General features: G+C 67.9%; 3 protein-coding genes across 5 annotated transcripts; 1 reads left to right on the plus strand and 2 right to left on the minus strand.

Annotated features, from left to right (window-relative positions):
• Window positions 1-13: 13 nt before the first annotated feature.
• On the minus strand, window positions 14-8095 carry NR2F6 (nuclear receptor subfamily 2 group F member 6). The gene is made up of 4 exons (XM_030033049.2): window positions 7691-8095; window positions 4199-4293; window positions 2242-2766; window positions 14-1708 (listed from the first exon to the last, which is right to left on the minus strand). The coding sequence occupies exons 1-4, from the start codon at window positions 7948-7950 to the stop codon at window positions 1434-1436; spliced, it is 1155 nt and encodes a 384-aa protein (XP_029888909.1). The 5' UTR covers window positions 7951-8095; the 3' UTR covers window positions 14-1433.
• Window positions 8096-14198: 6103 nt separating this feature from the next.
• USHBP1 (USH1 protein network component harmonin binding protein 1) lies at window positions 14199-19101 on the minus strand. 3 transcript variants are annotated; one of them, XM_030033047.2, is made up of 15 exons: window positions 18936-19101; window positions 18469-18642; window positions 18287-18387; window positions 18058-18185; window positions 17758-17985; window positions 17539-17649; window positions 17314-17435; window positions 17056-17196; window positions 16905-16987; window positions 16382-16517; window positions 16038-16275; window positions 15650-15841; window positions 15472-15563; window positions 15254-15376; window positions 14199-14458 (listed from the first exon to the last, which is right to left on the minus strand). In XM_030033047.2, exons 1-15 carry the CDS (start codon window positions 18944-18946, stop codon window positions 14287-14289), a joined length of 2052 nt encoding a protein of 683 aa, XP_029888907.1. In that variant the 5' UTR covers window positions 18947-19101; the 3' UTR covers window positions 14199-14286. The 3 variants fall into 3 exon arrangements, with proteins under 3 accessions (XP_029888907.1, XP_029888906.1, XP_029888905.1); XM_030033046.2 differs by lacking the exon at window positions 14199-14458 and having other exon boundaries at window positions 14687-15376; window positions 18469-18635; window positions 18938-19101; XM_030033045.2 differs by lacking the exon at window positions 14199-14458 and having other exon boundaries at window positions 14687-15376; window positions 18469-18644; window positions 18938-19101.
• A 2107-nt stretch (window positions 19102-21208) lies between these two features.
• On the plus strand, window positions 21209-24398 carry BABAM1 (BRISC and BRCA1 A complex member 1). The gene is made up of 9 exons (XM_030033213.2): window positions 21209-21297; window positions 22026-22338; window positions 22425-22483; window positions 22609-22729; window positions 22807-22885; window positions 23335-23359; window positions 23629-23758; window positions 23869-23955; window positions 24072-24398. The coding sequence occupies exons 2-9, from the start codon at window positions 22045-22047 to the stop codon at window positions 24270-24272; spliced, it is 996 nt and encodes a 331-aa protein (XP_029889073.1). The 5' UTR covers window positions 21209-21297; window positions 22026-22044; the 3' UTR covers window positions 24273-24398.
• The last annotated feature ends 81 nt before the right edge of the window (window positions 24399-24479 follow it).

Consider the following 24479-nt stretch of genomic DNA (forward strand, 5'->3'; position numbering starts at 1 on the left):
CAGATCCCTGGCATTGTAAGAAACATCTTTTATTGACTTCAGTTAATTTGTTTAGTATCATTGAACAAGGATTATATTTTCAGTGAATCAATCTAAATGACAAATCCCCGGCTAATCCTGCCTCCGTCTGTTTGCATGGTGGATACCCCTGAGAAGCAGAGCCCGGGGGGGGGAGGCTGTGGGGCATCCCCCATCCCTCTGTGGTGGCTCTGCCCCCCTTCCCCATGTGCCCCTTCATCCAGCACAGCTCTGCCCTGGGGACAAGGACCCCCCTGCCGGCAGCATCACCCCTTCCTAGCCTGATTTTGGTCCCCCCCAACATCTCCTCTCTCCCCTAAACCTGGCTTTAAAAAAAAAAAAAAAAATAATGAGGCACAGGAACATAGCGAGCATGGGGAGGGGGATGCTGGCACCCATCTCCCCCAGTGTGGGGATGGTGGTGGGTGCTGGATCTGGCCCGGGGTGAGGCAAAGCACCAAGTGAGGCAGCGGGGAACAAGCCCGGGGGAGAAGGGCTGGGCTGGATGCTGTGCAGCACCCAAAAAGGACCACTTGGTTTGCACCCGTGCATGGTGCATGGCCCCGGTCAGCCACCTGTGTACCCCCATCTCCTCCCCTGCACCCCCATTCCCTCCTGTGAACCCCCGTCCCCTCCCGTGTACCCCTCCCCGTGCCCCGACAGTGGAGATGCTTCAGTGGAAAGTGCAGGGAGGGGGGGCTGGGACCACGCACGGATGAGCCTGGTCCCCAAAAAAGGGGCTGCTCCAAGCTTGGCCCTTCAGTCCTTGAGGCTGGATACGGCCCGAGCAGGCAGGGGCAGCCCCTGGGCAGAGCACAAAGGGGCTTCAAATGACCCTTTTTCCACGATTGCCAGGACTGAGGAGGGGGGCAGAGGCAGCAGGACCCCCCAGAGAAGGGCTCTACACAGCCAGGGGCCCCCCCCCCACATCCCAGCCTGGCCGGTCCCACCTCCCATCACCTCCTGTCCGAGCCTCTGCCATCTGAAATTCAGATTTGGAGGGGCAGCCAGAGCACAGCGTCCCCCTCCCCAGGCTCCAGTCCGGCTCCAACACCGGGACAGAGCGAGGGACCAGCCCCGGGGATGCTCCGAGGTCCCCGGAGGAGACCGGGGGGGTCCAGGGACCTCCGCTTCAGGGGGGTACAGGAATGTTCAGCGTCCGGCAGTGGCGGCACGGCCAGTACCTTCGGGGTTAGGAGGATTAACGCCGCGACCCCACTGCTTTCAGGGGGAGCAGCCCCCACCGCTGCGGCGGACGGACGAGCTACAAGACGGCTGCGGGGCGGGGGGGCCGGTGCAGTTCGGGGCTCCCCGGGGACGGTACCGTCTCAGGGTGCTGGAGGGAATCCAGGTCCGGCTGCTGGGGGTCGCTGGGGTGTCCCCGGCGGCAGAGGTGGGGGGAGAGGCTCTGTCCCCTACTGCCCCGTCCCGTAGGGCCAGTTGAAGGTGCTCCCGGACAGCAGCATGTCCCTGATTAGTGTTTCAATGGGCGTCTTCCCCACCAGCCTCATGAAGAAGAGCTGGGAGATGAGGGCGGCCGGCACGGCCCGCAGAGCCGGCAGCCGCAGCAGGAGCCGGCCGAAGCGCTGGGGCTGCGAGGGGTACTGCGAGCGCACGTACTCGGTGAGGGCCACCTGCGCCTTCTCCTGCAAGCTCTCCACGTGCGCCGGGTCCGAGAGGCCGCAGGCGTCTACGAGAGGGATGGGATGGAGAGGGGTCAGTGGTTGGAGCCCCCCCGATATCCCCAGCGAGCCCCCCCTCCTCCTTAACCAGCTGCCATGGCCACTCTCCTCGCTGAATTAGGGCACGCACCCGGCTGCAGCACGGTGCAAGAGCATGGCTTGGACCGCTCCAGCTGCAAAGGGCTGCTGCAGGCTTGTCCCTGCCAGGAAGGACCAGGCATTAAATGAGCATAGACGGACCGAGGGACGGGGCTCCCCAAGACCCCCCAGTACATGGCGGGGTATTCGTGTTCCTGCAGCTCTCATTCCTGTTGCCCCGAGGAAGCTCATCCCTGTACCCAGACGGACAAGCCGGGATGCTGCAAACCACGGCGGAGAAGAAGTGCCAGGGCATGAGGACTCTCTGCCATCTCCCCCAAGAGCCACGCGATGGTCTCTGGACCCCAAAAACCCAGGGAAAGGTGAGGACAGATACTCCTTGGGGGCTCACAACTGCGTGGGGCAGAGATGGGGACAGAGCCCGGTCGCAGCACCAACCTACCCGGCGTGAAGAGCGCGATGGCTTTGAGGCAGCTGTACTCGGCCGAGTCCACCTGGAGCCGGTTGAGCTTCTCCACCTGATCCTGAAAGATGCGGATCTGGTCCATGAAGGAGACGACGCGGTCGGCCGACATGGGGGAGGCGTGGAAGCCGGCGGCGGCCAGCAGTGGGGCCATGTGCAGCGGCAACGCCGACTGTGCCGCGTTGAGGACGAAGAGCTCGCTCCAGCTGAGCCGTAGCAGGGCTACTTGGTCGGAGACGGGCAGCTCGGGGAAAAACGGGATGTTCCGGGCCCATTCCACCGTGCTGAAGAGGAGGCGGGCGGCCAGCTCGCAGATGTTGTCGATGCCCATGACGCTGCCCTGCTGCGCGTACTGCGAGCCGTAGCGGGCGGCGGGGTACGGCTCAGCCCGCAGCAGCTGCGAGATGAGCTCCGACACCGGCTGCCCGTTGAAGTATTCCCCGCTGGGCATGGTGTTGGGACTGGTGCTGGAATGGGTGGGGGGGATCCGGCCCCGCTGCACGGCTGGGGGGAAGGAGAGGAGGTGTCTGCTTGCTTCTGCATCCCGCTGCATCCCCCATCCCGCTCCCCCTGCCCCAAGCAGGGTGAGGAAGGACGGGGATGCTCCCACCACCCACCCAGCATCCCGGCATCCCCAGCAGGGCCGGATCCTGCCACCCCAGGGGAACAATGGGCGGCTTTCAGGCGCTCGGGGAGAGGGAGGTGGTGCGTGCCACCCGCTGCGCCCGCCGGCGAGCTGCCTGCGAGAGCTACACTAATCTATTTAGCATCCCGGTGATTCACCAGCAACTCCCAGGCTGCCGGCACCGTGGCTTGGCCATGGCCTCCGACCAGCAGCCGGGCTGGGACAGCATCCGTGCCACCTCCTCCTCTGCAAGGGCCCGGCACAGGAGCGGCTGCAGCTCCGGCCATGCCGTGCCAGACCGGGTGCCCCGCCGGCACCACGGCCCCCCCACGCCAGCTGCAGCGGAGCAGGGCAATTGCTACCCAAGGTCATTGCATGGCAGCAATCATTTATTTGCAAATAAAACGTCCATCTTGGAAGCGTCGTTAACCCTGGGGCACTCCCCCTCCTAATTGCATTCAGGGAGAGCCATTTTTCAGCTCCCCCCCTCTCCCATTAGCGCCCACTATTTGCTCAGTCCCTAGTAATTAATTTATGGGCTGTTCATGAGCCACTTAAATGAGAGCTCTAAATCATGCTAAGTGGCAATAATGCCATCTCGACTCCTCTGGAAAGGAGGGAATTACTGTCCTGCTTCCAGTAGCCTTCCCCCCTTGCTCCTCGCATTAATGCCACCTGCCGCCGAGCAGCCCCGGCACCGCGGCAGAGCCCACGCTGAGCCCCGGCATCTCCATCCCCGCGCGTGCCTTGGCACAGCCCCATCCTGCCACGGGGATTTGAGATTTTGGGCTAAACCCTTCGTCCCGTTTGCAGCAGCCGGGGAAGCATTTGGGGTTCACACCCCTGGGTGACGGGGAGTGACCAGAAAGCGGCCAGGAGATTTGCCTGGCTCCGGCAGTGCCGGGAGCCCGTCCCAGCCGACCTCCACCGCGCCTGGGGCACTGAGGCCATCCCGGCTCCAGGTGTGTCACCTTATCAGCTCAAGGCTCCGGCTTTTCCAAACAAACACCACCTGCGCTGCCGGCACCGAGGGCAATTCAAGGAGAACAAAAAAAAAAAACCAACAAAAAAAACCCAAAAAACCAAAAGGGGGGGGACAAACGGGGGGTTTCGATGCAAACAGGGTTCCCAAAGAGGTGGGAGAGCGCCCGGCTGCAGCGGGAGCAGAGCGGGCACCGGCAGCACCGGGAACCCAGGAGCAGAGCGGGCACCGGCGGCCCTCGGCCGGCGCCGCAGCAGCCCCACGCTGCGGTGGTGGGGTTCACCGGTACCCCTTGGGAACCGTGCCCGTCCCCGCGGCGCCGGCGTTACCTTCCTTCCTCATCCCCACACGGAAACACTTCTTCAGGCGGCAGTACTGGCATTGGTTACGGTGGTGCTGGTCGATCTGGCAGTCGCGGTTGGACCTGCGGACAGGACCGGGCAGATGAGGTGCCGGGGAAGAGCGACGCGATGTCGCCGGGGGTCCCTGCACCCCGCCGAGCCGCTCCGCCACCCACCTCCTCGCCGCCCTCGGGCAAAGCCCCTCGCCTCCGAGCGCGGCCCCCTCCTCACCGGCCGCGGCTGTGCCACGCCGGCCCCCGGCGTGCAGACACAGGCGCTCCCGGGCGGCAACGCAGATGCTATGGAAACAGAGCGATTTCCTACAGCAGGGGCTGCCAGTTTGCCTCGCCGGCGATGCCCAGGGCTGTAGGAAAGCTGGAGAGACCCCCGGGGTGCAGGGCTCCCATCCTCGGGGACACATGGGGACGGGTGCCGGGGAACGACGCCCCGTGTCCCGGCACGTGGCGGGGGGGGAAGCGGCGGAGCAGCCCCCCGGCCTCCCCGCCAGACGTGCGAGGAATTTCAAGGAATTTCAACTATTTCCTACGGGGCCGCGGCTGCCCCCGCGGTGCTGAGCCCGTGACCCCTCGGGCACGAGCGCTCGCCGGCCTCCGTCATGGCGGTGGCACGGCGCCGCATCCTCCGTGCTCCGGTCTGGCCTCGACCGGGTTCTGCGAGCGTGGCAAAGCAAAACCCGGCGGCTTCGGAGCAGCGGTGCGCGCGCCCCCAGCCCCGGTGTGGGGTCTGCACCGGCCAGAGGGATGCTTTCCCCCCCTGAGAAACCTCAGAACCTGCAAGGGGGTCGTGCCCACCCCCCGGCACACGGGTCCTGCCCTGGGCAAGGAGCCATGGGCACCGGGTAGCCCCCGCACCATGCAGCAGGGTACCGGCCACCACCAAAGCCAGCCGCCGACCTCTACTCCTGCAGCATGGCGGGGAGCGACACGCTGGGACAGGCTGCGGAAGACGTTCCCGAACGGCATCGTTAGCATCCAAACCCCTCAGCCCCAATTCCCAGGGGCCGCTCGCGCTCACGGTCCCCGCACAGCTGAGGGATGCGGCAGGGCACGGGTGACACCGGGCGCTCGTATCCCACCCGAAGGCTGTCACGGCAAACGAGGAGGAAAAGGGGTTATCAGCAAAACAGCGATAAATTAAGGCATATAAAGCAGCAGCCAGGAAAGCGCAGGCAGGGCTGGGGCACACCAGCATCCGGCAGCAGCTCGGCTCTGCCTGGGAATCCTGACACGAATCTCCTCATCCCTACACGACTCCAGAGGCGAGACAGGCAGGGATTCCCACCGCGCTCAAACCGGAATTAATTCACCCCGAACATCACCACTGCGCTTAGCACATTTTAAAACGTGTTGCTGATAAAAAGTTATTCCAGCGGAGAAGTGATAGCTAATCAAAACGTCAGATTACATCTTCATCAGCTGCCTGCACCGCAGCAGGGGCAAAGCTCCCGGCACCGTGGCCGAACCTCCCGGCAGGGGCCTGGCTGACCCTCACCATGGCCTTGGGACACCGTCCCCAGCACTGGGAAAACCCCAAAATCATCTCAGCTCCTGCCAGCGGCTCATAGCAAGTTTCCCAACTGATAGGCTGCAGCGACCTGGGAAACTGTGAGAATACAAAAGGCGTATACTGTGCTAATTATGTAATTAGAACATGTAATTATTTAGTGCAAGAACTAAACTGAATCCAACTCACTTTTAATATTCAAATTAGAGCAATCTTGGCTCGATGCTGCTTTTGACTCCTTGAACAAAGCAGATGCCAGGGCTGCCGGGGGAGCATTGTTTCTGGCCCCTCCAACACTTTACTCCCTACTCGGAAAACCAACCAACATTTTTCTATCGCACCAAACCACTTCCCAGCACAAAGGGGGGGAAAAAAACCCCAAACATCTGAAGTAGGTGCCCAGATACCAGTGACAAGCGCAGGATAAAATCTTGGATGCTCATAGCCTGGGCGAAGCCCCTCCATCACCCCTGCACCTAAGCGGCATCTGGGATGCAGAGTCCGTCCCTCTCCCGGGGAGCCGTGATTTGGCCTTTCCTTTGTTCCAGGAAACTGGAATTTCTCAAAAGCCATATGTATTCGCCATCTTCAAATCATTAATCCCGAGCAGCCGCTCGGCTGAGTCTGCTGATCGGATCCTGCTGATCAGATGGGGAAACTGAGGCAGGGCCAGGGCTGAGGCACACGCTGCATCCGCACACGCTGCATCCACGGCAGGCGACGGGGAGGATGCTGCAGGACCAGGGGCAACGGGAACTGAACCCTGCCCCGCGCCGGCAGCTCCAGGGCCCCGCTCCACGGCCACGAGCAGCTCGGCTGACGTCAGCCAGGACCTGGCAGCGCCGGTGCCGGGAGCTGCCGGGAGAAGAGATGCTGCGCACGGGGGAGGACGAATCTAGGCCGCCCAAACGAGAGCAAGACGGCTCGGAGATGGTTCCCGCCGCAGGAGCAGCTCTGTCCCTTCCCTTCCCGTGGCATCTCAGCACCGCGAGACGAAGCTCAAAGCAGGCGGCCCGCCTTGGGTGGGGAGAAAGCGGGGTGCGGAGGGGGGGTGTCCTGCTCCCAGCCCGGCTGTGGGGTGCCCACGGCTGGGATGCGGGTGCCATCCTCACAGCACCCTCACTGGTTTAAGAAACGCCGCTGGAAGCACTTGCACGTGGATCCAGAGCTGTGAGCGAGCCCCTGTATACACATTTACACCCCTGGTAACAGCCCAGAGCTGGGGGTCCCCCACTCGTGCCAGCCAGCCCGACGCTTGTTTCGAGCCCAACAGAAACTCTAGAGTTATTTGCAGCTCCAAACTTCGCAGGGGTCGTATCCTGGTTCTGCTGGTGGGCCCGGATCTCCTGCAACGCCGGCCCGAGCACCGGGGGCCGGCGGGGGCTGCAGCCCCTCTCCCCGGCATCTCAACTGGATCGGCGCCCGCAGCACGCCGGGCTGTTGACACCTCCGGTTAAAATTATACTCGCTGCCGCACTGGTGTTTTCTCCGGGTAGAGCGGCCGTGACCGAAGTGACTCACAACCACAGCGCGTTTTCAGGCATTAGCCTGGAACGGTAATTAATGCCGGAGCAGAGCCCGGCGATGACGAGGGCCCGGACACCGGCTGTGCCCCACGGCCCAGGGGACGAGGCAGCCAGGGCATCCGTCCCTCCTGGGGGGCGGCTGGGGACGTGCCGGCCAGAGGGGCTGCTTCTGTGGGGTACAGAGCACGGAGGGAACCCCGGTGCCGCACCGGGGGACCCCACGCCGCACCGAGGACCACGGTGCGGCCGCATCGGCCCCCCCCCCGCCCCGTTAGCGCTGCAGCGGGGCCGGCGTGGAGCTGCACGGGGGCCACTGCAGAACCGCACCGGGGGTCACCCTTCGAGCTGCAATCGGGCCAGGGCTCTACACCCCCCCCACCCCCCTACCCTACCCCCCGACCCCCCCCCCCCCGGTTCCCCCAGCCCCTACCTGCAGGTGTAGCTGAGGTTCCTGCGGATGCTGCGCTTGAAGAAGCTCTTGCAGCCCTCGCAGGTGAAGACCCCGTAGTGTTTCCCGCTGGACTTGTCCCCGCACACCACGCAGTCCACCGGGGCACCGGCCCGTTCCTCCTCGCCGTGTTCCGCGTCGCTGCCGCCGCCCGCCGGGGACGCCGCCTCCTCCCCGCCGTTACCGCCGCCGTTACCGCCGCCGCCGTTGGGCTCGCCCCAACCACCGGCCACCATGGCCATGGCTCCGCGGCCCCGGGGCTCAGCACCGGCCCCGCCGCCGCATGGAGCGGCGCCCGGTCCGCGGCGCCCGGCGCCTCCCGGAACGAGTTGAGCAAGTTTTTTTTTTTTTTTTTTTTTGGGGGGGGGGGGGTGGCGGCCGGTTTGGGATTTTTAGGGGTTTTTTTTTGGTTTGGGTTTTTTTTTTTTTTCCTTTTTTTTTTTGTCCCCCCCCTCTCCCCTATCCCACGGCTCCCTCCTCCCCCCCCTCCCCCCCCCCCCCGCCCCTACGTTAACGGGGGGGTTCCACGGAAACTTTGCGGCGGCGGGAGCGGGGCGCGGCGCGGAGCATCCCCCCGCGGGGAGCGGCGGCTCCGGGCGCGGCGGCCGCCCCGGGGCTCGGCCGCATGCGGGGGCCGCCGCCGCTGCCCGCCCCCGGTGGCTCCTCCGCTCCGCGGCACCGGCAGGGAAGGAGGAGGAGGAGGAGGAGGAGGAGAAGAAGGCGGCGCTGCCCCGGCCCGCCCTCGCCCCTACGGGCCCCGCCGCCGCCGCCGCTGCATGCAGCCCGGTCCGGGTCCGGCGGGACCCGCTCCGCCGAGCCCCGGGGCTCTCCCCGCCTCCCGCGAAAGAGCAAAGTTCAGCCGCTGCCGCGGTGGCCGCCCTGGATGCTCCTCCCCGTCCTCCTCCCCTTCCGCTCAGCCGCCCGCCGGGTCCTGCCCCGGCCCCGGCCCCGGCCCCGGCCCCGCCGAACCGGAGGAGGAGGGATGGGAGGGAGGGGGGGGGAAGGAGGAACCGGGCAAGCAGCCCCGCCGCACCCGAGCCGGAGCCGGTAGCCGGAGCCGGGCACGGCAGGAGCTGGGCGGCACCGTTGGGCCGGTGGTACCGGTCGTGGCGGAACCGGGCACGGTCCCGGTGAGGTGCCGGGTACGGGCAGGGCGATGCGGTTCGGCGGGAGCCGGTGGTTTGGCCGACGGAGGTGGTTGGCTGGAGGTGGCCCACCCGCTGCCCTTTGGGCTACCCAGAGCCCTTCGCTGGCCCTGGGATCGGGCGGCACCGGGAGCCCCACGTGCAGGGCCACGGCGTGCCGTGGGCTGCCGGTACGGCTGCGGTCCTTGGCCCGTTCCCCCCAGCCAGTGACCTCGAAGCCACGAGGTGCGGCAACGGGAAGCCCCCGGGCACATTCACCGCCGAGCGCTGCCCTTGGGGACGGGGACCAAGTCCCGGTCCCACTGCAGCCCAGTTTGGCTGCCGCGGCACAATATGGTGCGATGCCGTTGGGGGCTGCGGGAGCCACGGCGGGAGGATGGGAAAACCATTCCCCACGCCTGGCCCGTGGCCAAGCCGTCGGCATCGGCAATCCCCTCCTCTTGCCGACAGCCCCAGCGGGATCTTTAATTACTGCAAGCGGCACGAGGCCGCGGCTCCCCGTCTCGTGCGAAGCACGAGGGCCGGGGCCGTGCCGTGCGGTGCTCCTGTGGCACCCGGGGTCCCTTGGGTGCCACCGCCCTGGAACGGGGTGAAGGGCTGGATGCGGCCGGGGACTGGCTGCCCGCAGCCCCGTAAAATCCATTCGTAATGTGGTTAATCAAGTTGGACCCGTAAGAGCTTGTCGGCGGCCCCTGCAAGAAGGGACGGGCTGGGGTGCCGGCTGTGGGTGCGCAGCGCCCGCCTGCTGCCACCCTGTTAATCATTAACGAAGAAATAAACTGTGCGGAAAGGTGCTCGACCCGGGAGCAGCCCTGCGATATCGCCCTGCCTTCGCCTTTCACCCCGGGGGCCAAACTCTCCTCCTGGCCATGCCGCAGTGGCCCCGGTGTCTCCCGGCAGCGCACCTTTCACCTTGACTTTGGGGGCAAAGTCCGGCAGGCAGGGCGTGGAGCTGGGGCACGGGCGGGCTGGGTGGCCCCACGCACCCCTGTCCCCCCCCTCGGTGTGCCCTCGGGGCAGGCCTGTCCCCGTGGGGCACCCCACGCCGCGCTCCCAGCTCGGGCCGGGTGAGGATGCCGATGCCGAGCGGAGCAGCCGGCGATGCCTACGCTGCAGGGACCGGCTCGGACCGAGCGGTGCCGGGACCTTCGCGGTGCCTCGTGCCACCGTCCTTGGCATTCCCAACCCACGCGCCGGGGCCGGCGTCTCCATCGGGGGGTTAAGGGAAAGGCGAAGCAAAGCAGGCTGGCTATAAAAAACCCCAGCAAAGCACCGAGCCCAGAGCCGGGGCGCAGCAGAGGTGGATGGATTACGGCTCCGGCCATAAATAAAACCTCCATTTCCTCCTGTCTGGAGGGATCTCTGCTCACCAGGTACCTGCTAACGTGGCCACGCCGAAGTGCCCGGCAAGGGCTGCCGCGGTCAGGGGAGCAATGCGTGGCTGAGAAGGGGCCAGGCTCTGGGGGGGGTCCCGGGCCAGGCAGTGGGGGGGTCACCCCCACCTGCAGCTGGCCCCGATTCTCCTTTCTCTTCTGTCAGGCCGTGATTTATGGCCCTTTCCCTGCCGCTCCCCCGCCTCCTCGCCCCCTGAAAAAAATAATAATCCAGGAACAAAGGAGGAAATTGGATCTTCTCCCCCGCACGGCTCCTGGCCCCGCGGTGGGAGCCGGGTTTGTTTTGACGTCGGTGTCCAGTTGGCGAAGGCGTTTGATCTCCGGAGGAATTCCTCCTTCCTCGTGCTGCTCCGCTGACTCCGCCGCACAAAAGGGCCCCCGGGAGCCGGGAGCTGCCGGCGCGTTTCGTGCCGCCCCGACGCCCCCGGGAAGGGTCCGGCATGGCAGAGGCACCCGCCGGGGCTCGGGGAGGTTTCTGGGCTCCGTGTCGGACCCAGATCCAGTGCGAGGATGGGTGGCAGTGGTGTCCCCCCCGCTCCCCCACAGCCTTTGGGCTGGAGGACGATTGAGCAACCCTTGCCAAAATGTGCAGGGGCTCGGCCGGGTTCGTGGCTGGGCCGCTGGAGAGCTGGGTGCCGGCACCGCCGGAGAGTGGGGTGCCATCGCTGACAGAGAGCTGGGTGCCAGTACTGATGGAGAGCTGGGTGCCAGCACCGCTGGAGTGCAGGGTGCCATCACCAACAGAGAGCTGGGTGCCAGCACCAATGCAGAGCCAGCTGCCAGCAGCACCGGAGAGCCAGATGCTGGCACCACCAGCCCTGACCCAATTACCGGCATCCCGGTTAGCATCACTCTGGGCTGCGGGGCAGCCGTGCCGTCTCCCGAACCCACATGAGAGCTGCCGGCAGCGGTGCTTCCTGGGGCTTAGATAGATACCACCCTGTCCGTCTGTCTGTCTGTCCCCTCCAGGCCCCAGCGTACCCCCATGGGGACCTGCACCCCGACACGGGGCTGTGCCCAGCACAGCCCTGCATGGTTTAGGTCAATCCCCTGATTTTCAGCCGTCGGGCAGGATCCGGCCCCGCTCTACCCTGGAGCAGCTTGCAGAGCTCCCAGCCCCTCTTTGCCGTGGGGCCGAGGGTGCTGCATTCCAAGGGCCGGATTCTGCCGGTGGGTGTGCGGGCATGTGTGCGCGTGCCGTGGGCGGCGAGAGCAGGCATTGAACTGCTCCGGAGCTGGCGGGTGGGGGGCAAAAGGGCCTTCATGGCCGGGGGGGGGGGGTCCCGACCCTCCTGCAGCGGCTGTGGGAGCGCGTGACCTTGCAGGGCCGAACCGCAGCCGCGCCGCCGCAGGCGAAGGACAAAGGGAGGCCGAGGCCGGCTGTGCCGCGACTCCTCGGCTCCCCGGGCAGGGCTGCCCCGCGCCCCACGGCTGCCCCACGGCACGGCCCTGCGCCCCACGGCTGCCCCGGGGCACCCACGCCGGGACGGCGCGGGGAGCACCCGTCACGTGCCCGCGCGGCAAACACGCCTCCGCTGAGTGCACACGCGTGTGCACGGGACACGCGGCCCCACGCACAGGGGTGCACGCGTGTGTGTGCAAGTGGCGGCGGGGGTCACCGCGCGCACACGCACGCAAGCTCTCTCTCCCCCACGTGCCCCCCACGGCCACCCCACGGAGGGGCGGTTTCGCCCCCCCTCCAATGCCACAGTTTTGCCCCCAGCCCTGCAGAGACGGAGACCCGATCCCATCACCCCCAGCCCCCCTTTTGCCCCCCCAACACCCCTCCACCCCGCCGGAGAGGGCCGCTCCCTGCCCTGCATTCCCGGGATATCAGATCCCACACCCCTGGCCCCCACCCAGGCACGGCCAGACGCACCCTCCCGGGGGGGGGGGAACGGGACATGAATCACACACCCTGCTCCCATCGCCCCACCACCCTCCCTGCTCCCATCGCTCCCGGCTTCTCCCCGCTGCCTTCACCTCCATGCCCCCCCCCGGCACAGCCTGGCCCCCACCAGGACGGTGTTTCGCAGCCCCCCGGGACCCACTCTCCAGGGAATGGGGTACAGTCCCACAGTGGGCCCTGCTACCCGAGGGGGCCAGGGGGTTTTGCTGTGGCCCCTCTGCTTCCCAGCAGCCCACGCTGCTCCACAGAGGGGAAACTGAGGCAGGGAGCGGGCCAGAATGGCGGCGTCTTGCAAATGGTGAACTGGCACGTGGAGCCCTCCCTGGGGAGCTGCGGGTTTCTGGGTGCACGTGGGGGTGAGCAGCGGGCAAAGCAGGGGGGTCCCGCTACCCCCAGCCGCCATGCTACACCATGCCACGCTGCGCCGTGCCGCGCCGTGCCACGCCGTGCCACGCCGTGCCGTGCCGGCAGCCTGGCAGGTAGCTCGGTACCAGGGGCCCCCGGCTCCGCTCCCCGAGCTCACGGCACGCTCTGTCCTCGCCAGAGGCTCGGCGTGTGCCAAGGCGGGCAGCGTGGCTGGACCCGGCGCAGCGGTGGGCAACGGGGAGCCGAGGCCACCTCAGCCTGCCCCGAGCCCCCCGCAGCCCCCGGGCACGGTGGGGATGCCGCAGCCTCGGGCACCCCGTCCCTGCCGGTGCCCCTGGGGGGGGGGGGGGACCCGGTCTGGCCCCGGGGTCAGCAGGATGCAACGGGGGGGACACCCCTCCAGCCGGGGTGGGGGCGGCGGTGGGTCCCACCTGCCCTCCCCCTCCTGCCGGCACCCAGGGTTGAAGCCGCCCCAGCCCTTTCATGCGGCTCTCGGTGGAGCCTGACCCCGCACAAAGCCCCCAGGAACCCATTTGAATCTGAAAAGGGGTCTGAGCGCAGAGCCCTGACCTTCAACCTGCGGGTCAGCCCCTCCACGCCACTGCCACCGGCCCCCGGGACCCCCCCACGAGCCGTGCCGGACGGAGCCAAGCCGTGGTCCCCACCGGAGCCTGGCACAGGGGACGGAGGCAGGGACAGGGGCTGGGAGCAGGCAGCACAGGCAGCCCCCCCGCTCCGGTATGTGGGTGCGGGGAATTGCCCCTCCGTGCCGGGCGTGCGGCAGGACCTGCCACACCGACCGAGGCTGGGTTCCGTGGCACCGCCGCTCCTGTTTCGTGCCGGGGCTGCTCCCCAGGGCCTGGGGAAGTTGTCCTTCGATCCAGCCCCGCCGCCTCCGGGGACACGGGGCTGCCCCCATTTCGGAGGGCTCCTGGGTGGCGGTGAGGTGGTGGGGGTGGAGGGCACGGGCAGCTTGAGGGGGGGTGAGCTGTATCCCTGCATCCCTGCATCCCCGCATCCCTGCATCCCTGCATCTCCGCAGCCCTGCCCCTCCGCAGCCCTGCCCTGCAGCCCTCTCTCTGCCCTCTCCATCACCACAGCTCTGGATATTGATCCACTGAGCCTTGAACTCTGCTGCAGGATCTCTCCAGGGAGGTGCAGGCCTCGTTTTAGCCTATATATAGCTCCGTGCCTCAGTTTCCCTTCCACCCTGCAGCGTGTCTGAGCCCTGGGCTGCCCCACAGCCCTGTGCATCCTCCCACCGGAGACCCACACTCAGCCCAGCACCCACTATCAAAGTGCCTCATCGTGCTGGGGTTCAGGCTGCCGGATTTAGCCCCCAGCTCCCCTCGGCAGCTCCCTGGCACAGCCCCGCTGCCGCCCCCCCCCCCCCCCCCCCCCAACGAGGATGCCCCCAGCGCAGGGTCACTGCTCCTCTTCCCTCCTGAATATGCATGGGCCCCAGCCGCCACGGCCATCGCCGTCACCTTTGATCCCACGTCAGGGATAACGAAATGGCTTCATCTGCGCCGGGAGATAGCGGGGGCTGCGGGGAGGGGACGGCCTTTGTTCCCGGCCCCGCTGGGATGAGCCGAGTTGGGGGTCCGGCTGCCCGACCCCCCCCTTCCCCAAGCCCAAAGCCCCCCAAACCCAAACCACGGTGCGGCTGGCCGAGCCACGAGCATCAGTGGTTTATTCTCCCTGGGGATACAGCAGGCGCCTCCCGGCATGGGTGGGGGTCTCGGGGGTGACGGGGGGGGGTCCCTAGATGCAGGTCTCGCTGCCGGCCGTCCCCTGCTCCAGGGTCTGCAGCCTGCGGGTCAGTGCCTGCACCCGCCGGGCGTGCTGCCTGCGCAGGGCACCTGCCTGCACCTCCAGCCGCCGCAGCTGGGCTGCCTGCTTCCGACGGGCACCGCGGTACGCCAGGGCCAGCGCGCTGCGGGCACCACGCTCAGCATCCCGGCCCAGGGCACGGCACCGAGGGCACCGAGGGCACCGAGGGGACCGTGCAGGCAGGAGGGAGTGTGCACCAGGGCCCGGAGGGAGCGTGGGTTTGGGGTGTGCAAGAAGGGGCCGCGCATCAGGGGCGTGCAAGGTGTGACCACGGTTTTGGGGCGTGCAAGAAGGGACCCGCGCATCAGGGGCGTGCAAGGTGTGACCACGGTTTTGGGGCGTGCAAGAAGGGACCGCGCATCAGGGGCGTGCAAGGTGTGACCACGGTTTTGGGGCGTGCAAGAAGGGACCGCGCATCAGGGGCGTGCAAGGTGTGACCACGGTTTTGGGGTGTGCAAGAAGGGACCGCACATCAGGGGCGTGCAAGATGTGACCACGGTTTTGGGGCGTGCAAGAAGGGACCGCGCATCAGGGGCGTGCAAGGTGTGACCACGGTTTTGGGGCGTGCAAGAAGGGACTGCACATCAGGGGCGTGCAAGATGTGACCACGGTTTTGGGGCGTGCAAGAAGGGACCGCGCATCAGGGGCGTGCAAGATGTGACCACAGTTTTGGGGTGTGCAAGAAGGGACCAAGCTTTTGGGGTATGCAGGAAGGGACTGCAATTTTGGGGTGTGCGGATAGGGACCACACATTGGGGGTGTGCAAGAAGGGACCGTAGCTTTGGGGTGTGCAGGAAGGGACCGTGCATCTGGGGCAAGCAGGGGTGGATGTGCAACCAGGTCATGCAGGAAGGCACCCAACGCCTGCCCAGCGGAGAAGCGGGTGCCTCCTGCCCACCTGTGAGCGTGGAAGAAGTCTGCGGTGACGGTGACGCACTGCGCCTGCTGCGCGCGGCTGACGGCGCTGCTCTGCTCCAGGGACAGCACCAGTGCCTGTGCTCGGGTGCGCAGCTCCTCCACCCTGGGGACACCCATATGGCAGCCAGCCCGGCTCGCTGCCCAGCGCCAGCACGGCTCCCCGTGGCAGGGCCACGGCATGCCGGTGAGGTCTCTTACCGGGCCAGGGTGCGGAGCAGTTCTTCCCCCATCCTCTCTGGGTCCGGAGGGTGCCGGGGAGCAGCCGCTCCCACCCGGCCAGTTTGGGCATCCTGTAGAGGCTGAGTGTGGGTCCTATCCCTGGGGAGACCCCCAGCCCCGCGGAGGGTCCCCGTGGGGAGGTCAGAGCGATCCTTACCTCCTCGCTGCTGCTGGAGCTGCTGGGGGGGCTGGGGGGGTGGCTAGGCCCCTTGTCCCGCTCCTGCTCCAGGTGCTGGAGCACCAGGCGCAGCGCAGCCTCCCGCGGCCCCTGCCCGGCCACCAGCACCTCCAGGCCCCGCTTCTCCCTCTCCGCCAGCTGTAGCTGAGTCTTCAGGTCAGCCATGGCCTCCTGGCAGGGCAGCGGCGTTATCGCCAGGTGGGGGAAACTGAAGCACGGCCCCAACCCCCCCCGGCTCCACTCCCTCCCGCTATGCATCACCCCCTGCCCTTCTCCCAGCTGCTCCGCTGAAAGCCCGGACCCCGTGGAGAGCCAGGGAGGGACCCAGCCACCCGCCCCCCCCCCCCCCATCCCCTCCCCATCTCACCTTGAGCGTCGCCAAATCCTGCAACAGCTCCGCTTTCTCTGGTCGCCTCCAGCCGGGCAGGAGAGCCCTGGCTTCCCGCAGCACCCGCTCAGCCCGGGCTCGGGCGTCCTCGCTGCGGTGGGTGCTGGTGGGTCCCGGGGCGTCGTGCAGGGACGCTTCCACGGCCGCCTGCTCCGCACGCAGCCGACGGATGTGCTCACGCAGGGCCCCCTCCTCCATCCCGTGGGGTGCCGGGATGCTGCGGGGATGGGGAGGCGGTGGAGGTGGGCACGGGGGCACGGTGTCACCCCAGGAACAGCTCAGCCCTGGCCCGGCATCACACCCCCTCCCTTCTCCCCCGGTACCTCTGCAGCCTGGGGGAGCCGCTCTCTCCGCTCTCCTCCTGGCCATCTGGCTCTGCTCGGCCAGGGAACTGCGGCCCCTCCGTCGGCGTGGGGCTGGACCCCCATCCGTGTCCCGGGCTCTGCTCCCCTCCGGCTCCTAGGCACAGGGAGGCAGCATTCAGGCGGGTGCCCTTCTCCAGATGTGCCCACAGGGGCTGTGCTGGGGACTGGGGTTCCCCAGCATCCTTCCTGTATCCCCCTGATATCCATAAGCATCTGCCCCGCATCCTCCCAGCACCTTCCCTGTATCCTCTTGATATCCCCCCGCATCCTCCCTGCATCGCCCCAACATCCTCCTGATACCCCTCCAGTATCCCTTCTGCATCCCTCCTACATCCCCTCTGCATCCCTGATATCCCCCAGCGTCCCTCGTGCATCCCCCCAGCATACTCCCTGATAACTCCCCAGCATCCCCCCAGCATCCTCCCCATAAACTCCCCAGTACCCCCACACACACCCCACAGCCCCCTGAGCTGGCACTCACCGCCACGGGCACCATCCTCCTCCCTGCCCAGCTTTGCCCGCATCAGGTCGAGGAGGGCGGCGTAGGCCCCCCCGCAGCGCTCGCTGCAGGGAGAGGGGCTCAGCATGGCACGGCGGGTTGTCCCCCCCCCCATCCCCGTCCCCGTCCCCACCTGCAGCGCAGGGCCAGGCGCAGGGCGGTGCTGCGGGACTCGTGCTGGCCCAGCACCATGCTGAGCCGCTCCGCATCGCTCTTGCACTCCTGCAGCGCGGCCGCCAGCTGCCGGTTCACCTCCTGCAGCCTCCCCAGGGACCTGGGCACCGCCGGCACCCGCCGTTAACCGTACGGCAAGGGCCCGGCACCGTGCCTCAGTTTCCCCACCGGTGAAGGTTCAGCAGAAGCCGGGGCCGGGGCAGGGGGGGGCACTCACCCCTGCAGCTGCTGCACCCGCTCCTCCTGCTCCCGGCTGGGACCCTCCGAGGGTTGGGGGGAGAGGGGGCTGTGGGGCGGCACACCGTGGGGCTGAACGCCATCGCCGCACTGGGGCAAGTCCTGCAGAGGGAACAGGCAGAGCCCGGCACCGGGGCAGGATCCCACCCGCCGAGCCCCCCGTCATGCCTCGGCCGCGGCCCCCCCCCCCCAGCCCCACACTCACCTGGGGCAGCCGGGGGTCCTCCTGCCCTGGGGGGCTGCCGAGCGCAGGGCCGTCGCTGCCGGAGCCCCCCAGCTCCTCCAGCCTGGACAGAGCATCCCGCAGGTCCTGGACCTGCGCCGAGCACCGGGCTGAGCGCCGGGAGCCGCTCCGGTGGCACCCCAAGGGCCGAACCGGGGGCAGTGCCCCCCCCCCCCCCTTTGCCGCGTCCCCAGCACCCACCTTCTGCTGCAGCCGGTCGCGCTCCCCCCGCAGCGCCCGCAGCGAGGTGGTCACCCGGTTCAGCTCCTCGTCCCGGCGCCCCAGGGCTGCCCGCAGTGCCGCGTTCCTCGCCGATGCCGCCGCCACCGCCGCCTCCTCCGCCGGCAGCCCCTCGCCTGCTCCCTCCTCCAGGCCCCGGCACGTCGTCCTCCCGGCCCAGCCCGGTGTCCGATCCAGCTGCTCCAGGCTCTGGGAATTCAGGGCCGGTCAGCCAGCGCCCATCCCGTCGGCGTCTGGGCTGACCGTGCCGGTGTGCCTCACCTTGGCTGCCCGCGCCCACTCCTCGCCGGGCAAAGGCTGCGCCGGTGCCCACCGGTGCCGGGAGAAGACGGCGCGCTCCAGCGAGCTCACGGCGTGCTGCAGGTCCGCAAAGAGGTCGGGGCCGCGGGCTGGGGAGAGGGACCGCGGCCGGGGTCAGGTCCCTGCAGCAGGCAACCAGCTGCCGGCACAGCACGGCACGGCACGGCACGGCACGGCACGGCGCGCCCACCTTCCAGGCTGCCGGCGGCGTCGCGCGTGCCGTCGATGCGCCGGGGCTGTGGGTCGGCAGCAGGGAGGCTGGCGGTGCCCTCCCAGCCCTCCTCATCCTCCCTGTGGGGCGGTGAAGACCAGAGATGGAGGGGGCCGGACGGTGACGGCCCCCGGTACCCCGCAGCCGCCGTGTGCCAGTACCTGCCCATGCGGCGCTGCAGCTGCTCGGCTCTCCGGTGCAGCCGGGCCACCGTCGTCAGCAGCCCAGCAATGCGCTCCTCATAGCACAGGATGTCGTCGGCGTCCCCCGCCATGTCCTCCTCATCATCCTCATCCTCGCCTTCATCCTCCTCCTCGCCTGGCGGGGGCTGCGGGGAGCAGAGGTCACCGCCTGTCACGGCCCCGGCCGGCACCAGGGGACGGAGAGGCTGACACCCGCCGGGATTTGCCAGGATGGGGGGGATGAGTTTTGGGCACCAGCCGACCGGCCGCAGCGCCTTGCCCAGCACTCTGGGCAGGACCCGGCACCGCCGCACCATCGCGTACCGGAGCCTGGCACCGGGACCGGGCGTGCCTGTGGCCGGGGGATGCCCGTGGGGGGCACGAGGAGGGTCCCGGCCACGTGGGACCAACCCCTGGCAGCGCCCATCCCGCGGGACACCCCACTTGCCTTCTCCATCCCGGCCGCCTCCTGCCCACGACGCCCCGCGCCAGCCAGCGCCCGTTCCCGGGGCTCGTCCCGGTTCCACAACCGGGGCTCCCGGCACGTCCCGGCACGTTCCGGCTACGCCGCCGGCCCCCTGCCCTGGGCCTTTCCCTGTCCTTGTTCCTGCCGAGATTTCCTCTTCCTCGGCAGCCCCGGCGCAACCTCCTGCGCTTAACCGTTGCGCTGCCCCGTGCCCGGGCGGGCGGCGCAGCCGTCTCGGGGGGCTCTGCCCCCCAACATCGTCCTTCCCTGCTCTGCCCCGCGGCACCTCAGCCCCACGCCGGACCCTCCCCGTGTGCCCGGGCTCCCTCGCGCCCACGCGGGTGGATGCACCCAGCTTTGAGTCCTTGAGCATCCCCTGGAGTTTGTGTGGGGGGGGGGGCAGGCAGAACACTTGGGGGGGGTGCATGAGAATTTGGGGTGCTAGGAGGCATTGCATGGGGTGCTGGGGTGTGCCGGGCTGGGAGGGAGCCAGCCCAGGGGTGCCGTGGGCAGCGCGTGGGTGTTTAGGTGCTGGAGGGTGGTGTTTGGGGTGCAAAGGAGTGCTGCAGGGGTATTTGGGGTGCGGGGGGGGGCAGTGAGTGGGTGCTGGAGGGTGCCGCATGGGTGTTCGGAGTGCTGGGATGGAGCAGGGGTGTTTGGGGTGCAGAGGAATGGTGCATGGGTGCAGGGGGGTGCTCGTGGATATTTGGGGTGCAGAGGGATGGTGCAGTGGGGTGCTCGTGGATATTTGGGGTGCAGAGGGATGGGTGCAGTGGGGTGCGCGTGGATATTTGGGGTGCAGAGGGATGGTGCAGTGGGGTGCGCGTGGATATTTGGGGTGCAGAGGGATGGTGCGGGAGGGTGCACGTGGATATTTGGGGTGCAGAGGGATGGTGCAGTGGGGTGCACGTGGATATTTGGGGTGCAGAGGGATGGTGCGGGGGGTGCGCGTGGATATTTGGGGTGCAGAGGGATGGTGCAGTGGGGTGCACGTGGATATTTGGGGTGCAGAGGGATGGTGCAGTGGGGTGCGCGTGGGTATTTGGGGTGCAGAGGGATGGTGCGGGAGGTGCGCGTGGATATTTGGGGTGCAGAGGGATGGTGCAGTGGGGTGCACGTGGATATTTGGGGTGCAGAGGGATGGTGCAGTGGGGTGCGCGTGGGTATTTGGGGTGCAGAGGGATGGTGCGGGGGGGTGCGCGTGGATATTTGGGGTGCAGAGGGATGGTGCGGGGGGGTGCGCGTGGATATTTGGGGTGCAGAGGGATGGGTGCAGTGGGGTGCGCGTGGGTATTTGGGGTGCAGAGGGATGGTGTGGGGGGTGCGCGTGGATATTTGGGGTGCAGAGGGATGGTGCAGTGGGGTGCGCGTGGGTATTTGGGGTGCAGAGGGATGGTGCAGTGGGGCGCGCGTGGATATTTGGGGTGCAGAGGGATGGTGCGGGGGAGTGCGCGTGGATATTTGGGGTGCAGAGGGATGGTGCAGTGGGGTGCACGTGGGTATTTGGGGTGCAGAGGGATGGTGTGGGGGGTGCGTGTGGATATTTGGGGTGCAGAGGGATGGTGCAGTGGGGTGCGCGTGGGTATTTGGGGTGCAGAGGGATGGTGCAGTGGGGCGCGCGTGGATATTTGGGGTGCAGAGGGATGGTGCGGGGGAGTGCGCGTGGATATTTGGGGTGCAGAGGGATGGTGCAGTGGGGTGCACGTGGGTATTTGGGGTGCAGAGGGATGGTGCGGGGGGGAGTGCGCGTGGATATTTGGGGTGCAGAGGGATGGTGCAGTGGGGTGCACGTGGGTATTTGGGGTGCAGAGGGATGGTGTGGGGGGTGTGCGTGGATATTTGGGGTGCAGAGGGATGGTGCAGTGGGGTGCGCGTGGATATTTGGGGTGCAGAGGGATGGTGCAGTGGGGTGCACGTGGGTATTTGGGGTGCAGAGGGATGGTGTGGGGGGTGCGCGTGGGTATTTGGGGTGCAGAGGGATGGTGCAGTGGGGTGCGCGTGGGTATTTGGGGTGCAGAGGGATGGTGCAGTGGGGCGCGCGTGGATATTTGGGGTGCAGAGGGATGGTGCGGGGGGGTGCGCGTGGATATTTGGGGTGCAGAGGGATGGTGCAGTGGGGCGCGCGTGGGTATTTGGGGTGCAGAGGGATGGTGCATGGGCGGAGGGGGGTGCGTATGAGGATTTGGGGTGCAGGGGGCGGTGCACGGGTGCAGGGGGGTGCCGGGGGTGTCCTCTTGCCCCCACGTGGCCGGCCGGACCCCGGAGAACTACAAATCCCAGCAGCCCCCGCGCGTCCGCCGCTTCCGGGCGGTACCGGGCGGGGCTCGTGCGGCCCGGAGCGGGTGAGCGCGCGCCGGGGGGGGGGCGCGGGGGTCGTGGGGGGGGGCGCGAACAGCGGGTGCGCGGTGCCGGGGGGTTCGGGAGGGGGCGTGGGGCAGGGGAACGTGGGGGGGGGTCCACGGGGTGCGGGGGTGCGTGGGGCGGGGGGTGCACGGAGCGGGGGGGTCCAGGGGGTGCGTGAGCAAGGGGTGCACAGAGTGGGGGGGGTCCAGGGGGTGCACGGAGTGGGGGAGTGCATGGGGTGCATGAGCAAGGGGTGCATGGAGCAGGGGGGTCCAGGGGGTGCACAGAGTGGGGGGGGGGGTGCATGGGGTGCGTGAGCAAGGGGTGCACAGAGCGGGGGGGGTCCAGGGGGTGCATAGGCAGGGGGTGCACAGAGTGCGGGGGGTGCATGGGGTGCACAGAGTGGGGGAGTGCATGGGGTGCGTGAGCAAGGGGTGCACGGAGCAGGGGGGGGTCCAGGGGGTGCACAGAGTGTGGGGGGGGGTGCATGGGGTGCGTGAGCAAGGGGTGCACAGAGCGGGGGGGTCCAGGGGGTGCGTGAGCAGGGGGTGCACAGAGTGGGGGGGTGCACGGGGCAAGGGGGGTGAGGGGCAGGGGGTACGTGAGCAAGGGGTACATGGGGCGGGGGGGGTGCAGGGAGGACATGAAGAAGGGGCGCATAGAACGAGGGGCCGGGGGGCACAGGGCTGCGGCAGCGCCGACACCCCACAGCCACCCCCCCCCCCAGGCAAGGGTCTGGAGCCGCCATGGAGCGCGGCTGCGTGATGGACACGTCGGAGGCGGGCAGCGCCGCCGAGGAGGAGGAGGAGAAGGCGACGGAACCGCGACCCAGGACCCGCTCCAACCCCGAGGGGGCCGAGGACCGGGCGCTGAGCGCCCAGGCCAGCGTGGGCAACCGCAGCGAGGGGGAAGGCGAAGCGGCCAGCGCCGACGACAGCCCGCAGGGTACGGCTGCGCCCGACGGCACCGCCTGGCCCGGTCCAGCACCCCCCACCGAAGTCCAGGTCAAGACGCCACGGGTGAACTGCCCCGAGAAGGTGGTGAGTGTCTGCGGGGGGGGGGGTGGCGCAGCCCCGACGCCAGGGTGAGGGGCCGCGGGGAGCTCAGTCGTGGCTCTGTCCCGCAGATCATCTGCCTGGATCTGGCGGAGGAGATGGCTCTGCCCAAACTGGAATCCTTTAACGGGTGAGTGTTGGGGGCTGGGCTGGCCCGGGGACCCCGGCTCTGCCATCCCCAGCCAGGACGGGGGCCTGTGTAGTTGGTGCCTGGGGGGGACGCTGGTCCCTGCTGAGCTCTGGCCCCCGCGGCAGGTCCAAGACCAACGCGCTGAACATCTCCCAGAAGATGATCGAGATGTTCGTGAGGACGAAGCACAAGATCGACAAGTGCCACGAGTTCGCGCTGGTGGTGGTGAACAACGACGCCACGTGGGTGAGCGGGGCCGCGGGGATGGGGGGGGGACGGGGACAGCGACAGCTCTGTGCCCCCCTCACCCCGGCTCCTCTCAGCTCTCAGGGTTCACCTCGGACCCCCGCGAGGTCTGCAGCTGCCTCTATGACCTGGAGACCGTCATCTGCAAGTCATTCAGTATCCCACCGCCTGTGGGGCTGGGATGGGGGGGCTGGGACCCTTCAAAGTCCCTTGGGTGCAAACGGGGTCCCTTGAGCATAAGCGGGGACCCTCCGGGCCTGTTGCCTGCAGATGGCAGCAGATCCGCAGCCTCGCTGGCATCCCCGGCACAGCCGAGCCGGCGGCGGCACAGAGCCGTGTCAGCGTTTGAGGTTGGAGGGTCGAACCGGGTCCCTGAATCCCCCAAGGCAGGGTTTAACCCCGGACCCTCCAGACCCACCAAACACCCGTTTATTGGCGTTTTCTCCCCACCCTGGTCCATCCCCAGTGCCCGGCGGCGTCGCCTCCCTCTGCGGGAGCTTCCTGGGTGCCCCGGTCCCAGCCTGGCCGCCGGGTTTGGGTCCCGTATGTCCCTGGGGGTGGGCAGGGGTCTGTGTGCTAGGATCAGTCCTTACCTGGGGCTGCAGATCTGGAAGGACTCTTCAACCTGATGTGAGTAGGGCTTGGGGGGGGGACGATGGGGCCTGCTGGGGCGGGGGGGTGAAGCTCCCACCTGGCTATGAATTCTCTGCTTCGCTGTAAAAGCACCACGAGCCTTTAACCCGAACAGCTCCTGGGGTGGGTGCTGCTTTCCCAGTCCCAGCCCAAAGCTGTCAGACTGTCATGAAGTTTTAACGAGGTGGGGGGGACTGTCCCTGAGCCGCAGGCAGCCCTGCCTGTGACACAGGGGTCCCTAAGCTGCCTCCGTCCTCCCGGCACAGCCAGCAGAAGATCGAGCTGCCGGTGACGGAGAACGTGCAGACCATCCCGCCGCCCTACGTGGTCCGGACCATCCTGGTGTTTGGCCGCCCAGGCTGCCAGCCCCAGTTCTCCATGTCGGAGCAGATGAAGGTAAGTTCCCTCCACTGTGCCCCCCCCCATGGCGTGAGTTCGGTGGCTCCGGGTCCATCCCGGCACATGGAAGACCCTCCTGGTGCCGTTCCGGGCTTCTTCTCCTGCAGAAAATGCTGCAGTGTCCCTACTTCTTTTTTGACGTGGTTTACATCCACAACGGGGTGGAGGAGAAGGACGACGAGACGAGCTGGAAGGTAAATACGGGATGGGGCGTCCCCCCCACCGCCGCGGCTGGGGGCTGTGTCACCCCCTGCCCTCACTGCCCGTCCCTCTGTGTGTGTGTGTGCGTGTGTGCGTGCCCCCCCCCCAGGAGATGTACGCCTTCTTCAGCAGCCTGGACACCAAAGGTACCAACTACAAGTACGAGGTGTCGCTGACGGGGCCGGCCGTGGAGCTGCACAACTGCATGGCCAAGCTGCTGGCGCACCCGCTGCAGCGGCCCTTCCAGACCCACGCGGCGTACAGCCTGCTGGAGGAGGACGAGCCCCCCGAGATCGAAGCCACCGTCTGAGCCGGGGCAGGGGGGCGGCCGGCGGAGAAGCCGCTGCCGGCGGCGAGGGGGTGGCCGGCGAAGGGCTGCCGCGGGTGGCCGTACGGTGTTACTTGGGATGGGGGAAAGAGAAACGCGTTTTCCTGAGCGGGTGTCGTGTTGATGCTGCGGCTCCTGCGTCGGGATCGGAAACGTGGGGGGGCGTCACCCCCCCCCCCGGCCCTGTGC

The sequence above is a fragment of the Aquila chrysaetos genome, chromosome 12 (genome assembly GCF_900496995.4).
Source record: "Aquila chrysaetos chrysaetos chromosome 12, bAquChr1.4, whole genome shotgun sequence".
Lineage (NCBI taxonomy): Eukaryota > Metazoa > Chordata > Aves > Accipitriformes > Accipitridae > Aquila > Aquila chrysaetos.

Coding starts and splice junctions, on each gene's coding strand:
- NR2F6 (XM_030033049.2), bottom strand. CDS start 7,950: ATGGCCATGGTGGCCGGTGGTTGGGGCGAGCCCAACGGCGGCGGCGGT. Junction 4,294..7,690: donor AACCTCAGCTACACCTGCAG/GTAGGGGCTGGG, acceptor TCCTGTCCGCAG/GTCCAACCGCGACTGCCAGA. Junction 2,767..4,198: donor TGTGGGGATGAGGAAGGAAG/GTAACGCCGGCG, acceptor CCTTCCCCCCAG/CCGTGCAGCGGGGCCGGATC.
- BABAM1 (XM_030033213.2), top strand. CDS start 22,045: ATGGAGCGCGGCTGCGTGATGGACACGTCGGAGGCGGGCAGCGCCGCC. Junction 22,339..22,424: donor TGAACTGCCCCGAGAAGGTG/GTGAGTGTCTGC, acceptor TCTGTCCCGCAG/ATCATCTGCCTGGATCTGGC. Junction 23,759..23,868: donor CCATGTCGGAGCAGATGAAG/GTAAGTTCCCTC, acceptor CTTCTCCTGCAG/AAAATGCTGCAGTGTCCCTA.
- USHBP1 (XM_030033045.2), bottom strand. Junction 17,436..17,538: donor AGGACCCCCGGCTGCCCCAG/GTGAGTGTGGGG, acceptor TTCCCTCTGCAG/GACTTGCCCCAGTGCGGCGA. Junction 17,197..17,313: donor CGGGTGCAGCAGCTGCAGGG/GTGAGTGCCCCC, acceptor GGCGGTGCCCAG/GTCCCTGGGGAGGCTGCAGG.